General features: G+C 41.1%; 1 protein-coding gene across 1 annotated transcript in view; it reads right to left on the bottom strand.

Moving 5' to 3' along the window:
• Positions 1-19,553, bottom strand: part of KDM4C (lysine demethylase 4C) — a 384,820-nt gene that overhangs the window by 268,043 nt on the left and 97,224 nt on the right. The window contains exons 7-8 of the mRNA XM_049896778.1: positions 10,700-10,803; positions 5,957-6,094 (exon numbers count right to left, since the gene is read on the bottom strand). Coding sequence (XP_049752735.1) covers positions 5,957-6,094; positions 10,700-10,803 — 242 coding nt within the window. The remainder of the gene's footprint in view (positions 1-5,956; positions 6,095-10,699; positions 10,804-19,553) is intronic.

The raw sequence follows: 19,553 nt of genomic DNA, 5'->3' as shown, positions 1-19,553 counted from the left end.
AGGGCTGTGGCCTTTCCGAAGCAGATCGCCAAGCCTCACTTCCAAGGCACTTCTGGGTGGGTCTGAACCACCAACATTTTGGTTAGCAGTCCCACACTTAACCATCGGTGCCACCGAGAGACTTCCTGGGTAAGAAGTCCTAATTCACTCTAGTTTTTCATAAAGAAAAGGCATCATGTGGTTGTGCTGGAGAGTTTAGACCCCACCTGAGGAGTCTCCCCAAGTCCTCCTTTAGCTTGATTTTTACTCAAGTGACCATGTGTTATCCAAAGACCATATCAATCTTTCAAGATAGGTATTGACATGGATTAAACTGTGTCTCCCAAAAATATCTGTCAACTTGGCTATGCCATGAATCCCAGCATTGTGTGACTATCCACCATTTTGTCATCTGATGTGACTTTCCTATGTGTTGTAAATCCTACCTCCATGATGTTAATGAGATGGATTAGTGACAGTTATGTTGATGAGATCTACAAGACTAGACTGTATCTTGAGCCAATTTCTTTTGAGATATAAAAGAGAGAAGCCAGCAGAGAGACAGGGGGACCTCATACCACCAAGAAAGCAGAGCCAGGAGCATGTGTCCTTTGGACCCGGGGTCCCTGAGCTAAAAAGTTCCTAGACCAGGGGAGTACTGATGATAAGGACCTTCTTCCAGAGCCCACAGGGAAGAGAAAGACTGCCCCTGGAGCTGATGCCCTGAATTTGATCTTATAGCCTACTAGACTGTGAGAGAATAAATTTCTCTTTGTTGAAGCCATCTATTTGTGGTATTTCTGTTATAGCAGTACTACATAACTAAGACAGGTTTTAAAGGCAAACAATTAGCAATGAGATCATACAGCTATCAAGGGGGCCAATCTGCCACCAAGCAGCTGCGCCTGTGTTCAGCCTGCCTGGCTACAGACTGTGCTCTCCTCACCCTTTACCTGCTGCCTCCTGACCCATGTGTTCACATTTCTAAACATGGCTTCCGTAAAGAAAGTGAGGAATGGGCCGCACAGTCTTGGCAAGGCCACGTGATTTTTCCAAAACAAAAAAAATCAGCTTATTGGTGGTAGAGAAGTGACTTTATTCACATGGCCCATGTTTTCTTTTTCTTGCACTGTCTTAAAACCTAAATCTATCATTTCCTCTTACGTGACAAAATCTCCAGCTCAATTATCTGAGTTGATGTGATGAGTTAAGTTGTAAACACTCATTTCAGGTATGGGCAGGGCAGCTTGAAGTTCTCAGGCGGAAATCTGTAAATAAGGGAAACTGATTCTTAGGTATTCTATTTGTAATTATTTTGTTTTGTGTGACAGAGCTCTCGTTGAATGTTAACTGAAGCGTAAAGGGGAGAGCATTGTCTGAACGGGGGGAAACAATGAAACGACAGGCAAGATCCCTGTATCTGAATCCTAGCTCTGATGCTGCACACGGCTTCGCCTTGGGCAAGGCACTCAATCATTCAACGAGGTATTTATTGAGCTTCTGTTATGTGCTGAGCAAAGAACACAACAGTGAACACAAGGTTTTGTTTTGTTGTTTTGTCTTTTAATTCCTACTTGGATAGAGCTTTCATTCTAGCAGGAGAGAGAAAAACAAAACAAATTAGAGTAATATATGTAGTATATTAGTAATAAGAAGAAAATTAAGCTTAGAGGGGAGACAGGGAATATAGCGGAAGGTGAAAGAAAGTTGTTTCCAGATATTTTAAATAACTGGAAATATATGAAAGTATAATGGCTTAAAGACAAATTATTCTCAGTAGAGTAGTTAAGTTATTCTAAAGAGCCAATTTACTTTTTCTTAAGCTGCTGACTTAAGCTACCTTGATTTCAGGTGAAAAAAATAAATTTCTATCCCTACTTCCATTCAAGTCCACAATCTAGCAAATTGAAGCTACCAATAAATGAAATTAGGCTCCCCAGCTCTCGGGATTCAAGCCCCTGGTATCTCTCCTACAGATACGACCTGTACTAACCAGCTGGCTCTATACCAAGTTTCCGGTTTTCTGAATCACACAACGCAATACTCTGTCAGTATAAAGTGAGGACATTGTGTGAATTTTTTTTTGCATCGCTTCAAGCCCTGCCAGGTAAATAAATATTAATCCCCCAGGCAGGGGACAAGCTCTTTGAGGGCATGCCCTCGTTTGGTGCGCTTTTCTCTACACAGTATGGTCCCTACACAATGTCTCTTCTGAGCTCTGATAAAAGCACAGCAGCACCGCTCATCAGTATAGACAAGTTACACAAACAGGGGTAGGAACTAGATATGAAGGTAAAAGAAAAAATCCAGACTATAACAATCTCAGTGCTCAAGAAGTTTGTAATTTGTTGTCGTTGTTGTTGTTAAGTGCTGTCGAGTCGGTTCCAACTCATAGCGACCCTATGCACAACAGAATGAAACACTGCCTGGTCCTGCGCCATCCTTACAATCATTGTTATGCTTGAGCCCACTGTTGCAGCCACTGTGTCAATCCACCTCGTTGAGGGTCTTCCTCTTTTCCACTGACCCTGCACTTTGCCAAGCATGATGTCCTTCTCCAGGGACTGATCCCTCCTGACATGTCCAAAGTATGTAAGACATAGTCTCGCCATCCTTGCTTCTAAGGAGCATTCTGGTTGTACTTCTTCCAAGACAGACTTATTCGTTCTTCTGGCAGTCCACGGCATATTCAATATTCTTCACCAACACAATTCAAAGGCATCGATTCTTCTTCGGTCTTCTTTATTCATTGTCCAGCTTTCACATGCATATGATGCGATTGAAAATACCATGGCTTGGGTCAGATGCACTTTAGTCTTCAAGGTAACATCATTGCTCTTCAACGAAGTGTTAAAGAGCAAAGAAAGAAGTTTGTAATACAGAGATCATATCAGATGCTTAAATTAGCTTGTCAAGAACTATTAAATGAGAAATGTACAAAAGTCTCCGTTTTCCTTTCTTTTCATGTCATTAAGAACAGAGAAATGTTACTTTACAAGTATTTTGTGATCTAAAGTAAATGAAAATACAACCTAGAGACTCACTGCTAAAATGATTCCTGATTGTTTTAATAAAGACTGCCCAAGACTGAAGATAATTTTCTTGGAAGGATGCTGTCTGATTCAAGAAAAAACAAATTTAATTTTAGAGAAGGATTGAAACATGAAGTAGCACGAATCTGTATCACAGCTCTTGTATGCTAGACAATTTAGCGGTTGAAGTCCCTTTCAGATTAAAGGGAACTCAATTTCAAAATTCTACTGTCTCTTTTTAAACTTGTTCAAATGTTGGAGGATTCAAGTGTCAGAATGCTTTAAAATGAGACAGTGAAGTAAAACTCCTGGAGTTCACCAGAGGACATTCCCAGCTCTATGGTGTAAGTTTTCAATTTTCTGACATATCATGTTAATAAATTATCAGTTAAAATTAATGCAAAATAAACGATATCTTTTTGGTGTTACCAACTATCCCCTTTGTTTCCAAGAAGATAACGTGACTTATTCTGCCGCAGACAAGTCTCTCCCTGCACACACTGTAATAAATACTCTACTTCTGATGGTTTGGGCTAGATACGACTGTCCCCAAGACAATGATTCTTTTTTACTCAAGGAAATCAGTACAGTAAATAACTTTTCTTCCCTTCGAGACAGTAGCAATGCTTGAGGCAGCTACAACACAAAAACAAAATAACTTCACAAATGTCTCCCAACAGTCAAGCTGAAAATTTAAGCCAAAGTTTCATTTAACAGCCTGTCAGGTTTTTGATGGGAAGCTAATGAATGCAGTGGCAAACAAATCCATCAAACCTAACATCAAAACAACTGCACTTCATCCCACCAAACGGAAAAATGAAATACAACCTGCAGGCCAGCTCTTTGATCCAACAGAGCCGGGACGCCACCTTCCAAGCGCCACCGTGGCAGCTGCATAGAAGTAATCATGGACTCCATTTGGCCACAGAAGGGGAGAATGCACCAGGAACTGAACACATCCCTCTCAGATGTGCACAAGCGTCTTATTTCAATTGCTAACCTGTTACATATTTTTAAATCACTACCAGAAAATATATACATATAGCACTACATTCTAGATTGGTCTGATGTTCAAAGCTATGAAGATGCCTAAAATAAATAGCTGGGTGGTATGGTCCAATAATACTACAGCTTTCCAAAGCAGGTGGGAGGGGGTAGATTTTTAAAGCCCTTGTGTCCTTTATGAAAGGTCCCTGAAGACAAAGAAACCTCATCTTTCTTTGTTATACAAACACAGCACAACGCCTGTCTACCGCAGAGGACAGCTCCCCGGGCACCCAAAAGAAACCTGAGCTTTGCCAGGTCAGTAAACATGTGGGCCTGTGGCCACTTGGAACGTTAGTCTCATTTTCTTTTCAGTGAAAACTTTACCTCTGAGTAATCAAAACCCCAAAAAACCACACCATTGCCATCAAGTCCATTCTGACTCATGGCGACCCCATCCCCATATGTGGAAACGCACCCCCAACACACATATTATTGTACCCAGGGCATCTTGGCCTTGGGGAGAAGCTACTTTGGCCAACACCACAAACTAGTTCTGAAACCTGTAGTAAACAGGAACCAAGTAATTTTTCTGGTGACTGCACAGCTGTACGGACAGTCAAATTATCGATTAAAGATACAAACCATATCTTGTTACAACCTCACAGATATTATATTGTTTCAATGTAGATACAAATATTATGCTTCTGCAAAAGTCCTCGGGTAGCTGACCAGGTGTACACGCTTACCTTGTCTATTTTCTATTAAGGTGATCATCATATGCAGGAGGTACTATCAGAAGGAATATTGTCGGTCTCTTCCTTTCTAAATTACCCATAATAAATCGGAATTATTTCCATTTATTCCTGAGTAATAGAAACTACTCAGGGCAGAAAATTCTTCTGATAGCAGGCACTTTCTTTTATTTCGAGAATTTTTTCAAATGCTTCCTGGTCTTCATTTTATGCAATTTTACACAACTTTCTAAATACACGTGTAAATTAAGCTTAGAGTTGCCCTCCCTCTAAGTATTTCTAGCCAAGCTCACCCAGTGGTTCCACCTGCAATTTTCACGTGGGAAGAATAAATACTCAGTTGTACGATACAGTGGCCAAGTTAGGTTACCTATGCTTTGGGTATCATTTTCTGCTAAATCTAGGTCCATCTTACAGACTAGCAACACCCGTACTTTTGTTGAGAATCTGCCCTCTGTCTGCCAGCACCTTTCCCTGAAAAGCCACAGGAAAGGAGGCACACCTAATAGAAACCACCTTTACTTCGAATATGCCCTCTATTTAATGCCACGAGAGAAGTAATTACATTTAATAGAAGTTGTTGCTTGTGAGCAAAAATACACAGTATTTGAACTAAATAAAATACACTGGGCAGAAGATGCAAAATTTTATACCAAATTTAACGTGAAAATGTATTTCTTGCTAAAGTGTGTTTCACATTACTACTTACAAGGAATTCGCTTCTATACTTGGAACCATTTTAATCCTTTCTTCTTACTATCCTCTCTGAACCTCTTGGTGTTACAGTTTTACCAGACACTTTCCTCTAGATAACTGATTTCTAAGCCATGAACTGAATCCTAATGGGGAGAGGACCAAGTCTATCCAGTATGAAGTCCCATGGAACCACTGAAAAAACTAGCCAAAAAAACAACTGGTGGTCTTGAGAGAGAGCAAACATCAGTCGAATAAAATTACCTCCCAGGGTAAATTGCTCCCCTTAATCTCAAAACAGAAAAACGTTGCTACAAATGGCAACAGAGCCCAGGTATATACATCTAGTCTGAAATAAATGATAAATATATCTAGTCCGAAATAAATTACCGTGGTGACAGACACACAATGCCAGTGAAGAAAAAAATAAATGCTGCATGTGATCTTAAGTTTCTCACTACAATAACCAGAATACACATTTAATTTATGCCTTATTTTTCAGGCATCACTTACCAATTTAGCCACTTTTCCATAGTCAATCCATCTGACAGTGGCAAAATTTGTCGATTCTGCACAGTTGAAACCGTGATTAAAACCAGCATGGTACCCATATGGGAAAGTGATCATAAATTCTCCTGCTTCTTGGGTGATCTGCAGAGTAGAAAACAGATAATGTTTTCCAGTTGTAAGACCTTCCAAATTGTAAATACAATTAAAAGCATGTCCTGAAAAATATAAAGAAAAAAAGGTCATGATATCAGAGAAGTATCAACATAAAAGAACTCTGCCCTTTAAAAATAATGTTTTTCAGGAAACCTTAAAAAATCTTTTCTAACAAAGTGTGACTTTCTGGCAATTTAGTTACTCAATCCATAATTAAGGATATATGTTGTTGTTGTTGTTAGGTGGTGCCAAGTTGGTTCCAACTAATAGCAATCTTATGCACAAAAGAACAAATCACTGCTCAGTCCTGTACTGTTTTCACAACCATTCGTATGTTTGAGCCCATTGTTGCAGCCACTGTATCAATCCATCTCATTGAGGGTCTTCCTCTTTTTCACTGACCCTCTAGTTTAACAGGCATGATGTCCTTCTCCAGGGACTGGCCTCTCCCGATAACATGTCCAAAGCATGTGAGACGAAGTCTCACCATACCTGCTTCTAAGTAGCATTCTGCCATACTTCTTCCACGACAGATCTCCTGGTTCCTCTGGCAGCCCATGGTATATTCAATATTCTTTACCAACACCATAATTCAAACGCGTCAATTCTTCTTTGAACTTCTTTATTTACTGTCCAGCTTTCAAACGCATATGAGGCAACTGAAAATACAATGCCTAATTAATCAGGTGCACCTTAGTCCTCAAAGTGACAACTTTGCTTTTGAAAACTTTAAAGAGGTCTTTTGTAGCAGATTTGCCTAATGCGATGCATTGTTTGATTTCTTGACTGTTTCCATGGGCGTTGACTGTGGATTGAAGTAAAATGAAATCCTTAACAACTTCAATCTTTTCTCAGATTATCCTGATGTTGCTTATTGGTCCAGTTGTGAGAATTTTTGTTTTCTTCATGTTGAAGGGCAAGCCATACTGAAGTCCAAGCTGCACCGAAAACACTAGCACTTTGATCTTCATCAGAAAGTGCTTCAAAGCCTCTTCACTTTCAGCAAGGAAAGTTGTATCATCTGAATATGGCTTGAATTTCTGGTAGTTCCCTGTCTACGTATGGCTGCAGCTGCTTTTGAATAATCTTCAGCAAAATTTTACTCTGTATGATATTGTTCAATCATTTCCACATTTGGTTGGACCACCTTTCTTGGGAATAGGCATAAATATGGATCTCTTCCAGTCGGTTGGCGAGGTAGCTGTCTTCCAAATTTCGTGGCATAGACGAGTGAGCACTTTGAGCCCTGCATTTGTTTGCTGAAACATTTCAATTGGTATTCTGTCAATTTCTGGAGCCTTGTTTTTCGCCAATGCCTTCAGCGCAGCTTGGACTTCTTCCTTCAGTACCATTGGTTCCTGATCATATGCTACCTTTTGAAATGACTGAACGTTGATCAGTTCTTTTTGGTATAGTGACTCTGTATATTCCTTCCATCTTCTTTCGATGATTCCTGTGTTCTTTGATACTTTTCCTGTAGAATCCTTCAATAATGCAATATGAGGCTTGAATTTTTTCTTCAGTTCTTTCAGCTTGAGAAATGCCAAGTGTGTTCTTCCCTTTTGGTTTTCCAACTCCAGGTTTTTGCACATGTCCTTATAATACTTTACTTTGTCTTCTTGAGTCACCCTTTGAAATCTTCTGTATAGTTCTTTTACTTCATCATTTCTTCCTTTCACTTAAGTTCAACAGCAAGTTTCAGAGTCCCTTCTGACAGTCATTTTGGTCTTTTCTTTCTATCCTGTCTTTTTAATGACCTCTTGCTTTATTCATGTATGATGTCCTCAATGTCATTCCACAACTAGTCTGGTCTTCAGCCATTAGTGTTCAACATGTCAAATTTATTCTTGAGATGGTCTCTAAATTCAGGTGGGATATCCTCAAGGTTGTATTTTGGCTCTTGTGTACCCAGCCCTCCACACCTATCACCGGGCAAGAAAAAATATAAAGGAACAATATAACCAAATATCCAGCTTGGGGGATGTCTCAGTCATCTAGTGCTGCTGTAACAGAAATACCATAAATGGATGGCTTTAACAAAGAAAAATTTATTTCCTAACAGTAAAGGAGGCTAAGAGTCCAAATTCAGGGCATGAGCTCCAGGGGAAGGCTTTCTGTCTCTGTCAGCTTTGGAGGAAGGTCCTTGTCCTCAATTTTCCCCCAAACTAGGAGCTTCTCAGGCGCAGGGACCCCAGGTCCAAAGGACGCGCTCTGCTCCTGGTGCTGCTTTCTTGGTGGTATGAGGTCCCCCCTCTCTGCTAGCTTCCCTCGCATCTTTTGAGAGATAAAAGGTGGTGTAGGCCACATCCCAGGGAAACTCCTTTTACATTGGATCAGGGATATGACCTGGGAAGAGTGTTACAATTCCACCCTAATCCTCTTTAACTTAAAATTACAATCACAAAATGGAAGACAACCACAGAATACTGGGCATCATGGCCTAAGCAAGTTGATACACACAGTTTTTGGTGGGACATAATTCAACTCATTACAGAGGACTCTCAGAAATAGACCACATACCAGCTCTTCTCCATTTTGTATAAGAACAGATGAGGAAAAGGAGTAAGAATCCATCATAATATTAAAAAACTCCACACAAGATTCCACTATTCATCTCCTATGTCAGGAAATCTCCCTTATACCAAATCCAAAGTGAAGCCTTGTCTTAAGTAGTGAACTGGAATAGAGGACTCTCTGGGTCATTTCAGCCCTAAGAGGTTGAGAAATGAGTGTGTGAGTATATGTGTGCAAACATACAGGAGAAACACTGTGTAAATACAGGTGCACGCGCCGCCATCCAGTGCCATTTTAGTGATGCTAAAAGGGCGTGTGAGAGTGTATCCTTTACCAACACTTCTGACATCCAGCTCATCCCCTCCCTCACCAGTGACACCCAACAGGTGCTCTCCGGCAGCGAGCATAGCTCAGCTGCCACCTGGTGGCCGAGAGAGGCTCTGCAGCGCTCAGCACAGTCCCAGCTCTGTCACCGTGAGACACAAGAAGATACAGCCTGGTTCTCCCCCTTTCTGGGCTCCATACATCTCATTAACTAAAACTGTGCTTGGACATTAGGCATTTCTTCCTTAAACTTTCGTTTCTAGCACCACAAAGAAGGCGGGAGGGAGAGAGAGGAGGCTGCAGCCATCAGGACAAGGAAGCCTCCTTTCCTGTTCTACCGATTCCTGCCTACAGGCCTTCCCTAGCGTGTCCTAATCCCCAACATGGGTGTCTCCTGCACGACTCCCACACAGACAGTTTGTGGGAGAACCTACAAGTCCAGGGAGCAGGGCCTACGTCAGGCACGAGGCCATTTTCCAAAGAACTTAGAAAAATTCTACTTTGAACAAAGCCTCAAGAAAAAAAAAAACCAGTGCCACTTTAAGGACCTAAGATTAACAAGAGGCAAAGATTTAGTCACAAGTGAAAAGCTTCTAAGGTGGAAAACAGCAGGATTATGGGAAGAAAAGTCAAATAAAAGATGGAAAGGAAAGTGGGGCTATTTTTTTAATGTTTCTACAAGTAGCTAAGTATTTAATCCTCCTCCAGCCAAGAGAGGGCTTTTATTTATCTGGTCAAAGCTTTTTTCGCTTCAGCTTTTTCACATAAAAATGCTCATGCTGGGTAATAATTCTGACTCAGCAAGCATCCATGGCCACAGAGAAAGAGGGATCTGGTATGTACTAAGCTTTGCAAAACTCTGCCTGCAGAAATACTCCAAAGAAGCAAAATCCGATTATTAAACCATCAGAGAGTTTTATCCGTAATAAAATCTCAGTTGTAGTATGTCTGCACACGTTACGAGGTAACATAAAACCAAATCAAACCTGTTGCCATCAAGTCAATTCCAGCTCACGGCTACTCTATGGGACAGAGTAGAACTGCCCCACGGAGTTTCCAAGGCTGTAATCTTTACAGGAGCAGATGGCCACAGCTTTCTTCCATGAAGCGACTAGTGGGTTCGAGCCACCAACCTTTTGGTTAACGGCTGAGTACTTAACCCCTGCACTACCAGGGCTCCTTATGAAGCAACATATCGAAAACCAAACCAAACCCGTTGCCGTCGAGTAGATTTCAACTCATAGCAACCCCACAGGACAGAGTAGGACTGCCCCATAGGGTATCCAAGGAGCAACTGGTGGATTTGAACTGCAGGCCTTTTGGTTAGCAGCCTGAGCCCTTAACCACTGTGTCACCAGAGCTCCTGAGGCAACACAGTGGCCCCATAATCACTGATTCTAACCAACCCAGCCACTAATAATAGCTGCTCTGAATTCTTTTTAAAATTAGATCACATAGATGTAAATCATGCTGTTCACACAAGACTCCTTCTTTAATGTAGAAGAACCAAACTGTCAGTGTTATTATAAGTGAGCTGCGATGGCACGAAGTCTCTAGCAAATGTATCCAGGAATAAAATTCATTTCAAATGAACATTTCAATAAACAGTTGGTATGTTATAAAACATGAATCTGAATTTTTCTGCCCATTCTCTTAAAATCTGAATTGACGTCAAAAACATATCAGCCAATGTTAAAATCCATCTTAAATACAAATCACACACACACACACAATGAATTTGTAATGGTAACATACCTTATCGAAGGGGATGCCGTACTTCTTCAGCACGGAGGGGGAGATCAGTGTCATCTTGTGGCGGAGAAATGCCTCACACCCTTGTGAGCTGCTTGGGAAAAAACCTAAGTAAAAGCAATAAATATAAGCAGCATTGTCTCAATCAAGATAAAATTTCGTACAAGTTTTTTTTAATTCTAGTATTCTTATAGAAAGAGTTTTATACAGTATAGGCCCACGCCACCAACAAACTAAAATAATAAACTCTAGAACTAAAAATGAGAGCTTGGATTCTTCAAAATTAAGCAACGCACATTTACATCCCCAAAGGTTGACCTTTTTTACAAGAAGATATACCACGGGATTCTTTTCAGAGCATTTAAAATTATTAAACCTAAGGAATCAATTTTAAGATGATTTTTTAACACATTCGAATTCAGCCTGTCTGACATCTGCTAGAGCCCTGGTGGAACAGCGATTAAACGCTCTGCTGCTAATCAAAAGGCTGGTGGTTCAAACCCGCCAGCCACTCCTCAAAAAAAAGATGTGACAATCTGCTTCCATAAAGATTACAGCCTAGAATACCCTGCGGGGCGACTGTATAGAGTTACAGGAGTCGTAATCAACTCAACGGCAATAGGTAATGTCTGCTAAGGGTCCCTGGGTGGTGCAAACAGTTATCATGCTCGGCTGCTAACCGAAAGGTTGGAGGTTCAAGTCTACCCGGCAGTGCCTTGGAAGAAAGGCCTGGAGATCTACTTCTGAAAATAAATCAGCCATTGAGAACTCTGTGGAGCACAGCTTCACTCTGACATACACACGGCTGCCATGAGTCAGAATCTGTTTTTTTTAATATCTGCAAAATGGACAAAATATACTAAGTGAGGTTTAGGAGAGGTAAGTTTACATTTTAACAGAAGAGTCTCTCATTTTTAGACTGATCATGTTGGACCTAACTGCTACTCATTTCCAGAATTAACTTCCCAGCCAGCATCACTCAAATGTTTGGAAACCTGCCTCGCCAGTCTGTCCCGGAGGAGAGCTCTGAGCAAGCACTACGGTGAGGGAGCGAAGCAGACAGCAACCCTTTCACGCAACAGAACATTGTGAACCCGGAACAGAGCTGTCTTCCTCCATCGCTAACTTCAGTCCTGCAGTCTAGTCTGTCTGGGGCAGATTCCCATTGGCTCAGAGGTGCAACCTAGCGGGAAATGAATGAACTTGCCCCCTGCCCTTCACGTTCCTCGCTCACGTGCTGAAGAGAGTGGAAAAGCAAGAAGAAAAAGAAGAGAAGGGTGGGCCCAACGGAAGAGACGCACAGGGAGGACAGGGGAGGAAAACAGAAGGCACCGGAAAACCTGTGTGGAGACTACAGAGAAGCACCATGCGTTAACTGCCTCCACTGCCAAATAAAGACAACACCACTGGAGATGTCACTCATCTACCTCCATGGCTCACTGCACCCACCCACAGAACTCGAGAGTCTGACTGATCTGATGAAGGAATTTAACCTAACAGAATGGAAGCGTGTTGCATGGATATTTTTTAAGTAAATAGGCCTTTACTGACATCACTGTGAGGCCACAGCTAATCAGAAGGAAACCAATCAAACAGCCAAGATAAAGACATTAGGAAATACGGAACAACCTGCAAAATCTAGTCATTCTGCCAAAGCATCTGCACCTGGATTTACAAAAGAGGGCCAGGAATACAGAAAAGCGCATGTCAATGGAAACATCAGATTCTACAATGCTAACAGCAAGGAAAGGGGCAAGTTTGCCCTACGTGGTCGCTGGATGCAGTCCTCTGTTTATCGTAATATTCGTAGCAGATAAATACAGAATCAAACACTAAGCCAAACAAGCAACTCCATGAACGAACAAAGATGTTAGCGGACGGAGAGGAAGTACCACATTAAGTTCAGAGTCCTGCACCCAGAGAGTAAGACCACAGCTGGGCGTCCCCAGACTCACAACCACAGAGACATTATAATAAGACGATTCAAATTATCTACCAATTTTTCAAATCTGCAACTTCGTGCAGCACTACATGAATTCAGTGTTCAATTAAAATCAATAAAGAAAGAAGAGTCTATTAAAGTTTCTTTTGATACGGATTTGCAATCAGGACCTGAACAATGTGCTGGCTGGTCCTAAGTTAATTTAAGTCAGAAAACCACTGAAGGAAGGTAATTTGCAGTATATTAAGAACTTCATATCGGTTCAGAATCTATATATACAACAGGCTACCAGAATTATATTTTACATCACCCTGGAACACACATCATAAACAGCACAAATGATGTGCAGAGAATGTGTCTGAAAATGACTTTAATTCAAAATACCTGCAGCAGTACACAGCTCATGCTTACCTCGCTCCGCAGTACGTTAAAAGTATTTATTCAACATATAAGCTAGCAGATAAAACCAGAATACTACAGATACAGAACACGATAATATTTTAATCAACTCAGAACAATCTCAGCTACAGAGCTCTTAGTATTTTTCATTTAAAAAAAAAAAAAAAAAACCATTGCCATCGAGTGGATCCCAACTCATAGTGACCCTATTGGACAGAGCAGAACTGCCCCATAGGGTTTCCAAGGCTGTCGTCTTTACATGAGCAGACTGTCTCATCTTTCTCCTGTGCTGAATTCAAACCGCTGACCTTTTGGTTAGCAGTCGAGCTCTTAACCACTGTGCAACCAGGGCTCTTTTCTTTCATACTAAATGAAAAAGAAGAGTTTTGGAGTCACCTATATGAAATGGAATCAGATCTCATTGAAAAGATAGCTTTTAACTAAAAATTATCAAGAGTTTAAAACTTAAAACTATCAAGAGTTTCTCAAAAGTGTGTGAATGAACTCATCATATGGGAATCATTTTTGTATATTCTAGTATCTATTTTATTGATGTTCTTTTTAAATTTTAACTAACTTCTTTAGGAGAATTTTCTCTGGAAGTCATCACGTTTGAATGTTACTACTATATTTAACAGTCACCCATAAGGCTTTCCAATTGAACAGGCCACACATACCAACGACAAAGTCCAGTCTCCCACGTTCCTGAGGATCAAGAACACAAGATAATGAAAAATCCTACACTGAAGCAGAATCCAGTGGTGGCCATGGCAGCTAGCATCCCACTGCCATACCTCAGGTGTGCCCAGTGGTCACCAGGCAACGGCCCAGGTGAAGCACACCCAGGATCAGCCTGGCATACCTTTTTACAGCACCTACTTGTCATCGTGTTAAGTCACCTGGCTCATTTTTACAAAAACAAACACATTACTCAGGGAGTAAAGAAAACATCTGCATGAGCAGGTTGGGGTGGGGCTTCACTCTCCTCTCCTGCAGAGAAGTTTTGGTGGAAGTGTTGGAGAAGCAGCCTGCTATGGGTGAAAAGGAAGCTATGGGACTTTATATGATGATGGCCAATCCTACAGGCACTTAACAAACAAGCTTACTTGAGCACTAGCTTCCCTCTCTCCTTTAACGCTCACAACAAACACACGCCCCTTCACTGATAACAAATAGCACAGGTAAATTTTAGACCTACGTCCTAATGGACTGAAGCCTATGTTCTTCCAGCTTCATCTTATCCACGTGGACAGCATAAAGAATGAGGGTAACAGTTGTTAAGAACTTGGAGTTTAGCCTCACAGAGACATGGGTTCTAATCACAGCTCCAATGCTCACCTAGCTTTGACTAACTAGTCTCATATAATCTCTCACCTTCCTCATCTGTAAAATATGGGTACTAATCATACCCGGAGCCCTGGTGGCACTAGTAGTTAAGAGCTGCAGCTGCTAACCAAAACGACAACAGTTCAAATCCACCAGCAGCTCCTTGGAAACTCTATGGAGTAGCTCTACTCTGTCCTATAGGGTTGCTATGAGTTGGCCTCCACTCGGTCACAACCGGTTTTGGGGTTTTTTTGTTCAATTATACCTATCTTACTGGGTCCCTATGGGCATCAGATAATAACTATAAAATTTAGGATACCTGGCACGTAGTAACTGTCAGTAAATATCAGCTCTTACTATCCCAACTACTCGTTTCCACCATATTGGCTTTCATCACCATGTTGGCAAAATGAATCTTCCACTTCCATCACGGCTGCAGCCCAGGGGGGACGGTAGGTCACAGCACCGGGAGACCCAGAGAAGAGACTGAGGAATTGCCATAGGTGCTGAGTGGTGACCAACCCAGTTCATTCTCATGGGTCTCATGACACTTCTGGTCACAAGCAACTTCATCCAACCCCACAAAAGAACTCTAACAGTCACGCATGACCTGGGTTTTAACCATATTGCGTTGTTCTTTATTTTGCACTCATCTGTAAATTCTTACACCTTTTCCCTCACTCTGTTTTAAAATTAAATATTAAACTTCTGGAATCCAAATGACTCACAAAAGGGTTTCAAAGTAGAAATCCTATAAAACTAAAAGACCAGGTAGTAAGGAATATCAGTTATTTCACATTCTAAGCTATGGATACCAGTAGGGCCAGCCACTCCACAGCTATTCCCCCCAGATATGAACTCTGCCCTCTCCCCCAGGTAACACATCATGGTTTCTATGACAGGTAGAGCAATGAGCTTCCAATGAAAAGGTACCTGCTGTTAAGGTGGAAAAACTGAAAAAACAATCTGGGGAAAAAAAAAAACACTTCTCTATAAAATTATTCTACTTGAATATTAAATGCTGTTGTTGTTAGGTACCGTCGAGTAGATTCCAACTCATAGCAACACTACAGGACAGAGGAGAACTGCCCCATAGGGTTTCCTAGGCTATAATCTTTACAAGAGCAGAACACCAGGTCTTTCTCCCGCAGAGCCACTAGCCGAGTTCGAATCACCAACCTTTTGGTTGGCAGCCAAGCACTTAACCATTTGCACCACAAGGCTCCTTTAAATGTTAAATATTAATACAAAGATCTATTTTAAATAAACAGTCAACAATCAAAGCAAACTGCAATATTGTATAGGATCCATAGAGCAAAAACCATCTACTTATTTCAAGAAGAAATGATTGCAGTGGTTACAGCATCTCAGATGAAGGAGAAGAGCAAAACTCCAAAGTTCTATCAGGCCACTCCTTAACTAGATTTTGAGGGTATATAGCTCCTTTATACTGTCTACAAAGATAGCACACTACTAGTTCCCAATTCCTGACTACGCTAAAGTCAGCTACCTTTTATTTTTCTTTTTTGAGGTATTAAACAGAGTCAAGTCAGCAAAGATGGTCTTTGTAACCACGCATCCAATCCAAACAGCATGTTAGAGGGATCAAAGGCAGGCACGATAAAGAGCTTGTATCCCAGTGACCCAGAACACAGCCCAGGGCAAACCTCTGCTAAGCCTGCCAAAGCACTGCAGGGGGGTTCATAGCACAGAGAAGTACAGGACTCCATGAGCCCTCTCAAAGACCAGGTGCTAGGACGCCCAAATGTCATATTCCAAGGTATGGAGAGCGGTCCTGGATCCAGTGTCAAGTGATCACTGTGTGAATCTAAAAACCAGTATTCAAAGTGAAAGAAGCCAGACACCAAAGTCTACATATCGTATGATTCTACTTATATAACATTCTAGAAAGACAAAACTATAGGGATGGAAATGAAATTAATGGTTGCAAGAGGCAGTGGGGGGTGGGATTAATCACACAGGGGCACAGGGAAAAGTTCTGAGGACGATGGAAACGTTCTGTATCTCCGTAAGGGCGGTGGCTGCACCACTGTATACAGTTCTCAAAACTCATTGAGCTGTGCACTTAATAGGGGCTGGGTTTTACGGTAAATAAATTTTAATCCACTGCCGTAGAGTCAGTTCTGACTCACAGTGACCCTACAGGACAGAGGAGGACTGCTCCAGAGGGGTTCCAAGGCTGTAACCTTCACAGGAGCAGATCATCAGGTCTTTTCTCCCATGGGACTGTTGGTGGGTTCAAACAACGGACCTTTCAGTTAGCAACCAAGTACTTAACCACTACATCACCAAGGCTCCTTGAAATAAATTTTACCTCAATAAATTTGATCCCAAAAATCATTAAATCTTTTTAAATTGCTTTAAAATACAGAAGTGTTCTTAAAAAAAAAATGGAAAGGTGTGTTCTTTCCTCCAAGTGACAATGTCTCCAAATTGTCAACTGGCTTACTTTTTATAACCTATTAGCTATAACTAAGGAACTATTTTCAAATCCCAATCTCATATGACTCAAATATAAACATATGCTGTTACTATTCAATCCCCCAAAAGTTTCAGCCTTGGAAAAAAAATTAAAAAAATCAAAGTTTAGTGACATTTTCTGTGAGTATATAAACACTAGTTTGGAGAGGCTGAAATCAGATATTAACCATTAGGAAAGAATGGAAGGAAGGAAGGACAAACCAGACATGCAGAATACATTCCCACACTAGCAACAGATTTTCATTAGAATAAACTGAAATTTGCTCAACTATGCTTTGATAGTTTTTATAATTATTATGGATTGAACTGTATCCCCCCAAAATATGTTATAAATCCTAATCTCTATGCCTGTGATTATAAGCCCATTTGGGAATGGGTTGTCTTTATGTTAACGAAATAGGATTACCGTAGGGTATATCTTCACTTAGTTTCTTTTGAGATATAAAAGAGATTAAATACAAGCTAGCAAGCAGAGATGGGGGAAGAGAGATGCCAAGCCACGAAGATCACCCAGAAGCTCAGGAGAGAGAAGGACCTTCCTCCATAACCAACAGAGAAAGAAAGCCCTCCCCTAGGGCTGCCACCCTGAATTCAGACTTCTAGCCTTCTAAACTGTGAGAAAATAAATTTGTTTGTTAAAGCCACCCACATGTGGCATTTCTGTTATAGTGGCGCTATATAACTAAGACAATAATGGTTTTGCAATATTTATGTGACTGACATGAGGCTTCAAAAATATAGCAACCATACATACAAATGCTAAGGACAAGAACACAGAATAAAGACATGGTAGAATTGCTTCTGTGAGAAATGGTTTTCGAAACAGATGTGTTGATTTACACGTAAACTTTCTTAGCAAGCTTATTCCTACGCAGTGAGGAATCTGATAACTGTTGTATCCCTCCTCAAGAAGCCAACATTGGAGGTTGCCTGAGGTGATTAGTTGGCCTCTCTATGCTTTATCATCCAAGGAGCGGTTACTCAGGATCAGGAAGGAAATTACCACATCCCAAACTTCACTTTGCCCTGTTGTCGTTAGCTGCCATCGATTCATGGGGACCCCATGCACAACAGAACAAAGTGTGCCCAGTCCTGTGCCATCTCCATGATCAGCTGCAGATGGGACAAATGTAATCTCTAGGGTTTTCATTAGCTGATTTTTGGAAGTAGATTGCCAGGCCTTTCTTCCTAGTCTGTCTTAGTCTGAAACCTGTTCAGCATCATGGCAACACACAAGCCTCCAAGGACAGACAGATGGTGGCTGTGCATGACGTGCACTGGCCAAGAATCGAACCCAGGTCTCCCACCCGAAAGGCCACCACTGCCCTCATAGCATGACATATCAAGTCCTTCCTAATGGGGCCTCCTCCTTCCTATCCAGCTTTGTCAAGATTGAAAAACCAAAAAACCAAACCCACTGCCATCGAGTCAATTCTGATTCACGGTGATCCTAGAGGACAGAGCAGAACTGCTCCATAGGGTTTTCTCAGCTGTAATCTTTATGGAAGCAGACTACCACATCTTCTCCTACAGAGCCGCTGGTGGGTTTGAATGGTCGGCCTTTCAGTTAGCAGCTGAGCACTTAACCATTGCACCAGGGCTCCACTGCACCACCAGGGCTCCTTTGTCAAGATTACTAGGCATTAAACATGCACGTGCGCAACTGCTTAAAAGCACAAACTAAATTAATCCTTCAAAACAATCATTCTTTAGTTCCATCTTGCTGAAAATACTGCTTTTTTATAAGGCAGCAAAGCTGAAACACAGGATATAAGACCTACAAGACTCAACTCACTCCCACCATACCATCATTTTAAACAAGGTTCCCACTGATCCCTCAACTTCCAGAACAGACTGCATAGAGCCCTCAATCACTTATGCTTTTCCCAGGAACCCAAGATTTTCACCAAAGTAAATCATCTTCCATTTCTCTTCTAATATTAGCATTAGATTCACAATAAGGGACAAATGGAATATAGCCCTTCCCAATCTACCTTAATCCATATACTGCTTGACTTAATACAACAGCAAATGTTGTCTCATTTCGGAACAGATGAGATTTAGACATTTTAAAAACTGAGAATCTTCTGAACTGCCACTCATGATTTGGCATTATACCGCTATTGTTCTCTATACTTGCCATTCAATTGTATCAAACCAAAAATTAGAAAGGACGCAATGACATTACAGACAAGCATAACAAATTTAAAAATTGCAACGATTCCCCTGAGATTTTTTCTTTTATTATCTTATATCTACATTAAGTTGAAAAAAAAAAACCCGTATAGAAAGCAGCTCAAGGGCGAAAATCAAACTGCTGGCTTTATGAGAAGCAGGCCTGACGTCTTTCAGATAAAGTATTTGTGGGTGCCACAGTCAATCAAGATTTCAATAGAAACCACAGATGAAAGCATTCATGCATAAAAGGCAAGTGTGATAATTATGACGTGCAGACAGAAGAATGGGAAATATCCAAGGCTGCTTTTAATTTTATGTATCAAGTGTAGCCTTGACCTAGACGTTCTATAATGCTCCCTCACACTTACTACGCAGTTTTATCACTTTAATTATTTAGCAGAATTCAATTAATCTGGCAGGCAACTGGTCAACGAAAGCAAATCCTCCGCTCTCTTGTAAGGTCTGTTCCCTGTTTCACTTCTCAAAACGATGCTGCAAAACAGTCTGGAG

The sequence above is a fragment of the Elephas maximus genome, chromosome 9 (assembly GCF_024166365.1).
Source record: "Elephas maximus indicus isolate mEleMax1 chromosome 9, mEleMax1 primary haplotype, whole genome shotgun sequence".
Classification (NCBI taxonomy): domain Eukaryota; kingdom Metazoa; phylum Chordata; class Mammalia; order Proboscidea; family Elephantidae; genus Elephas; species Elephas maximus.
Note: the sequence above shows the minus strand (reverse complement) of the source record. Positions and strands in the feature narration are given on the sequence as shown.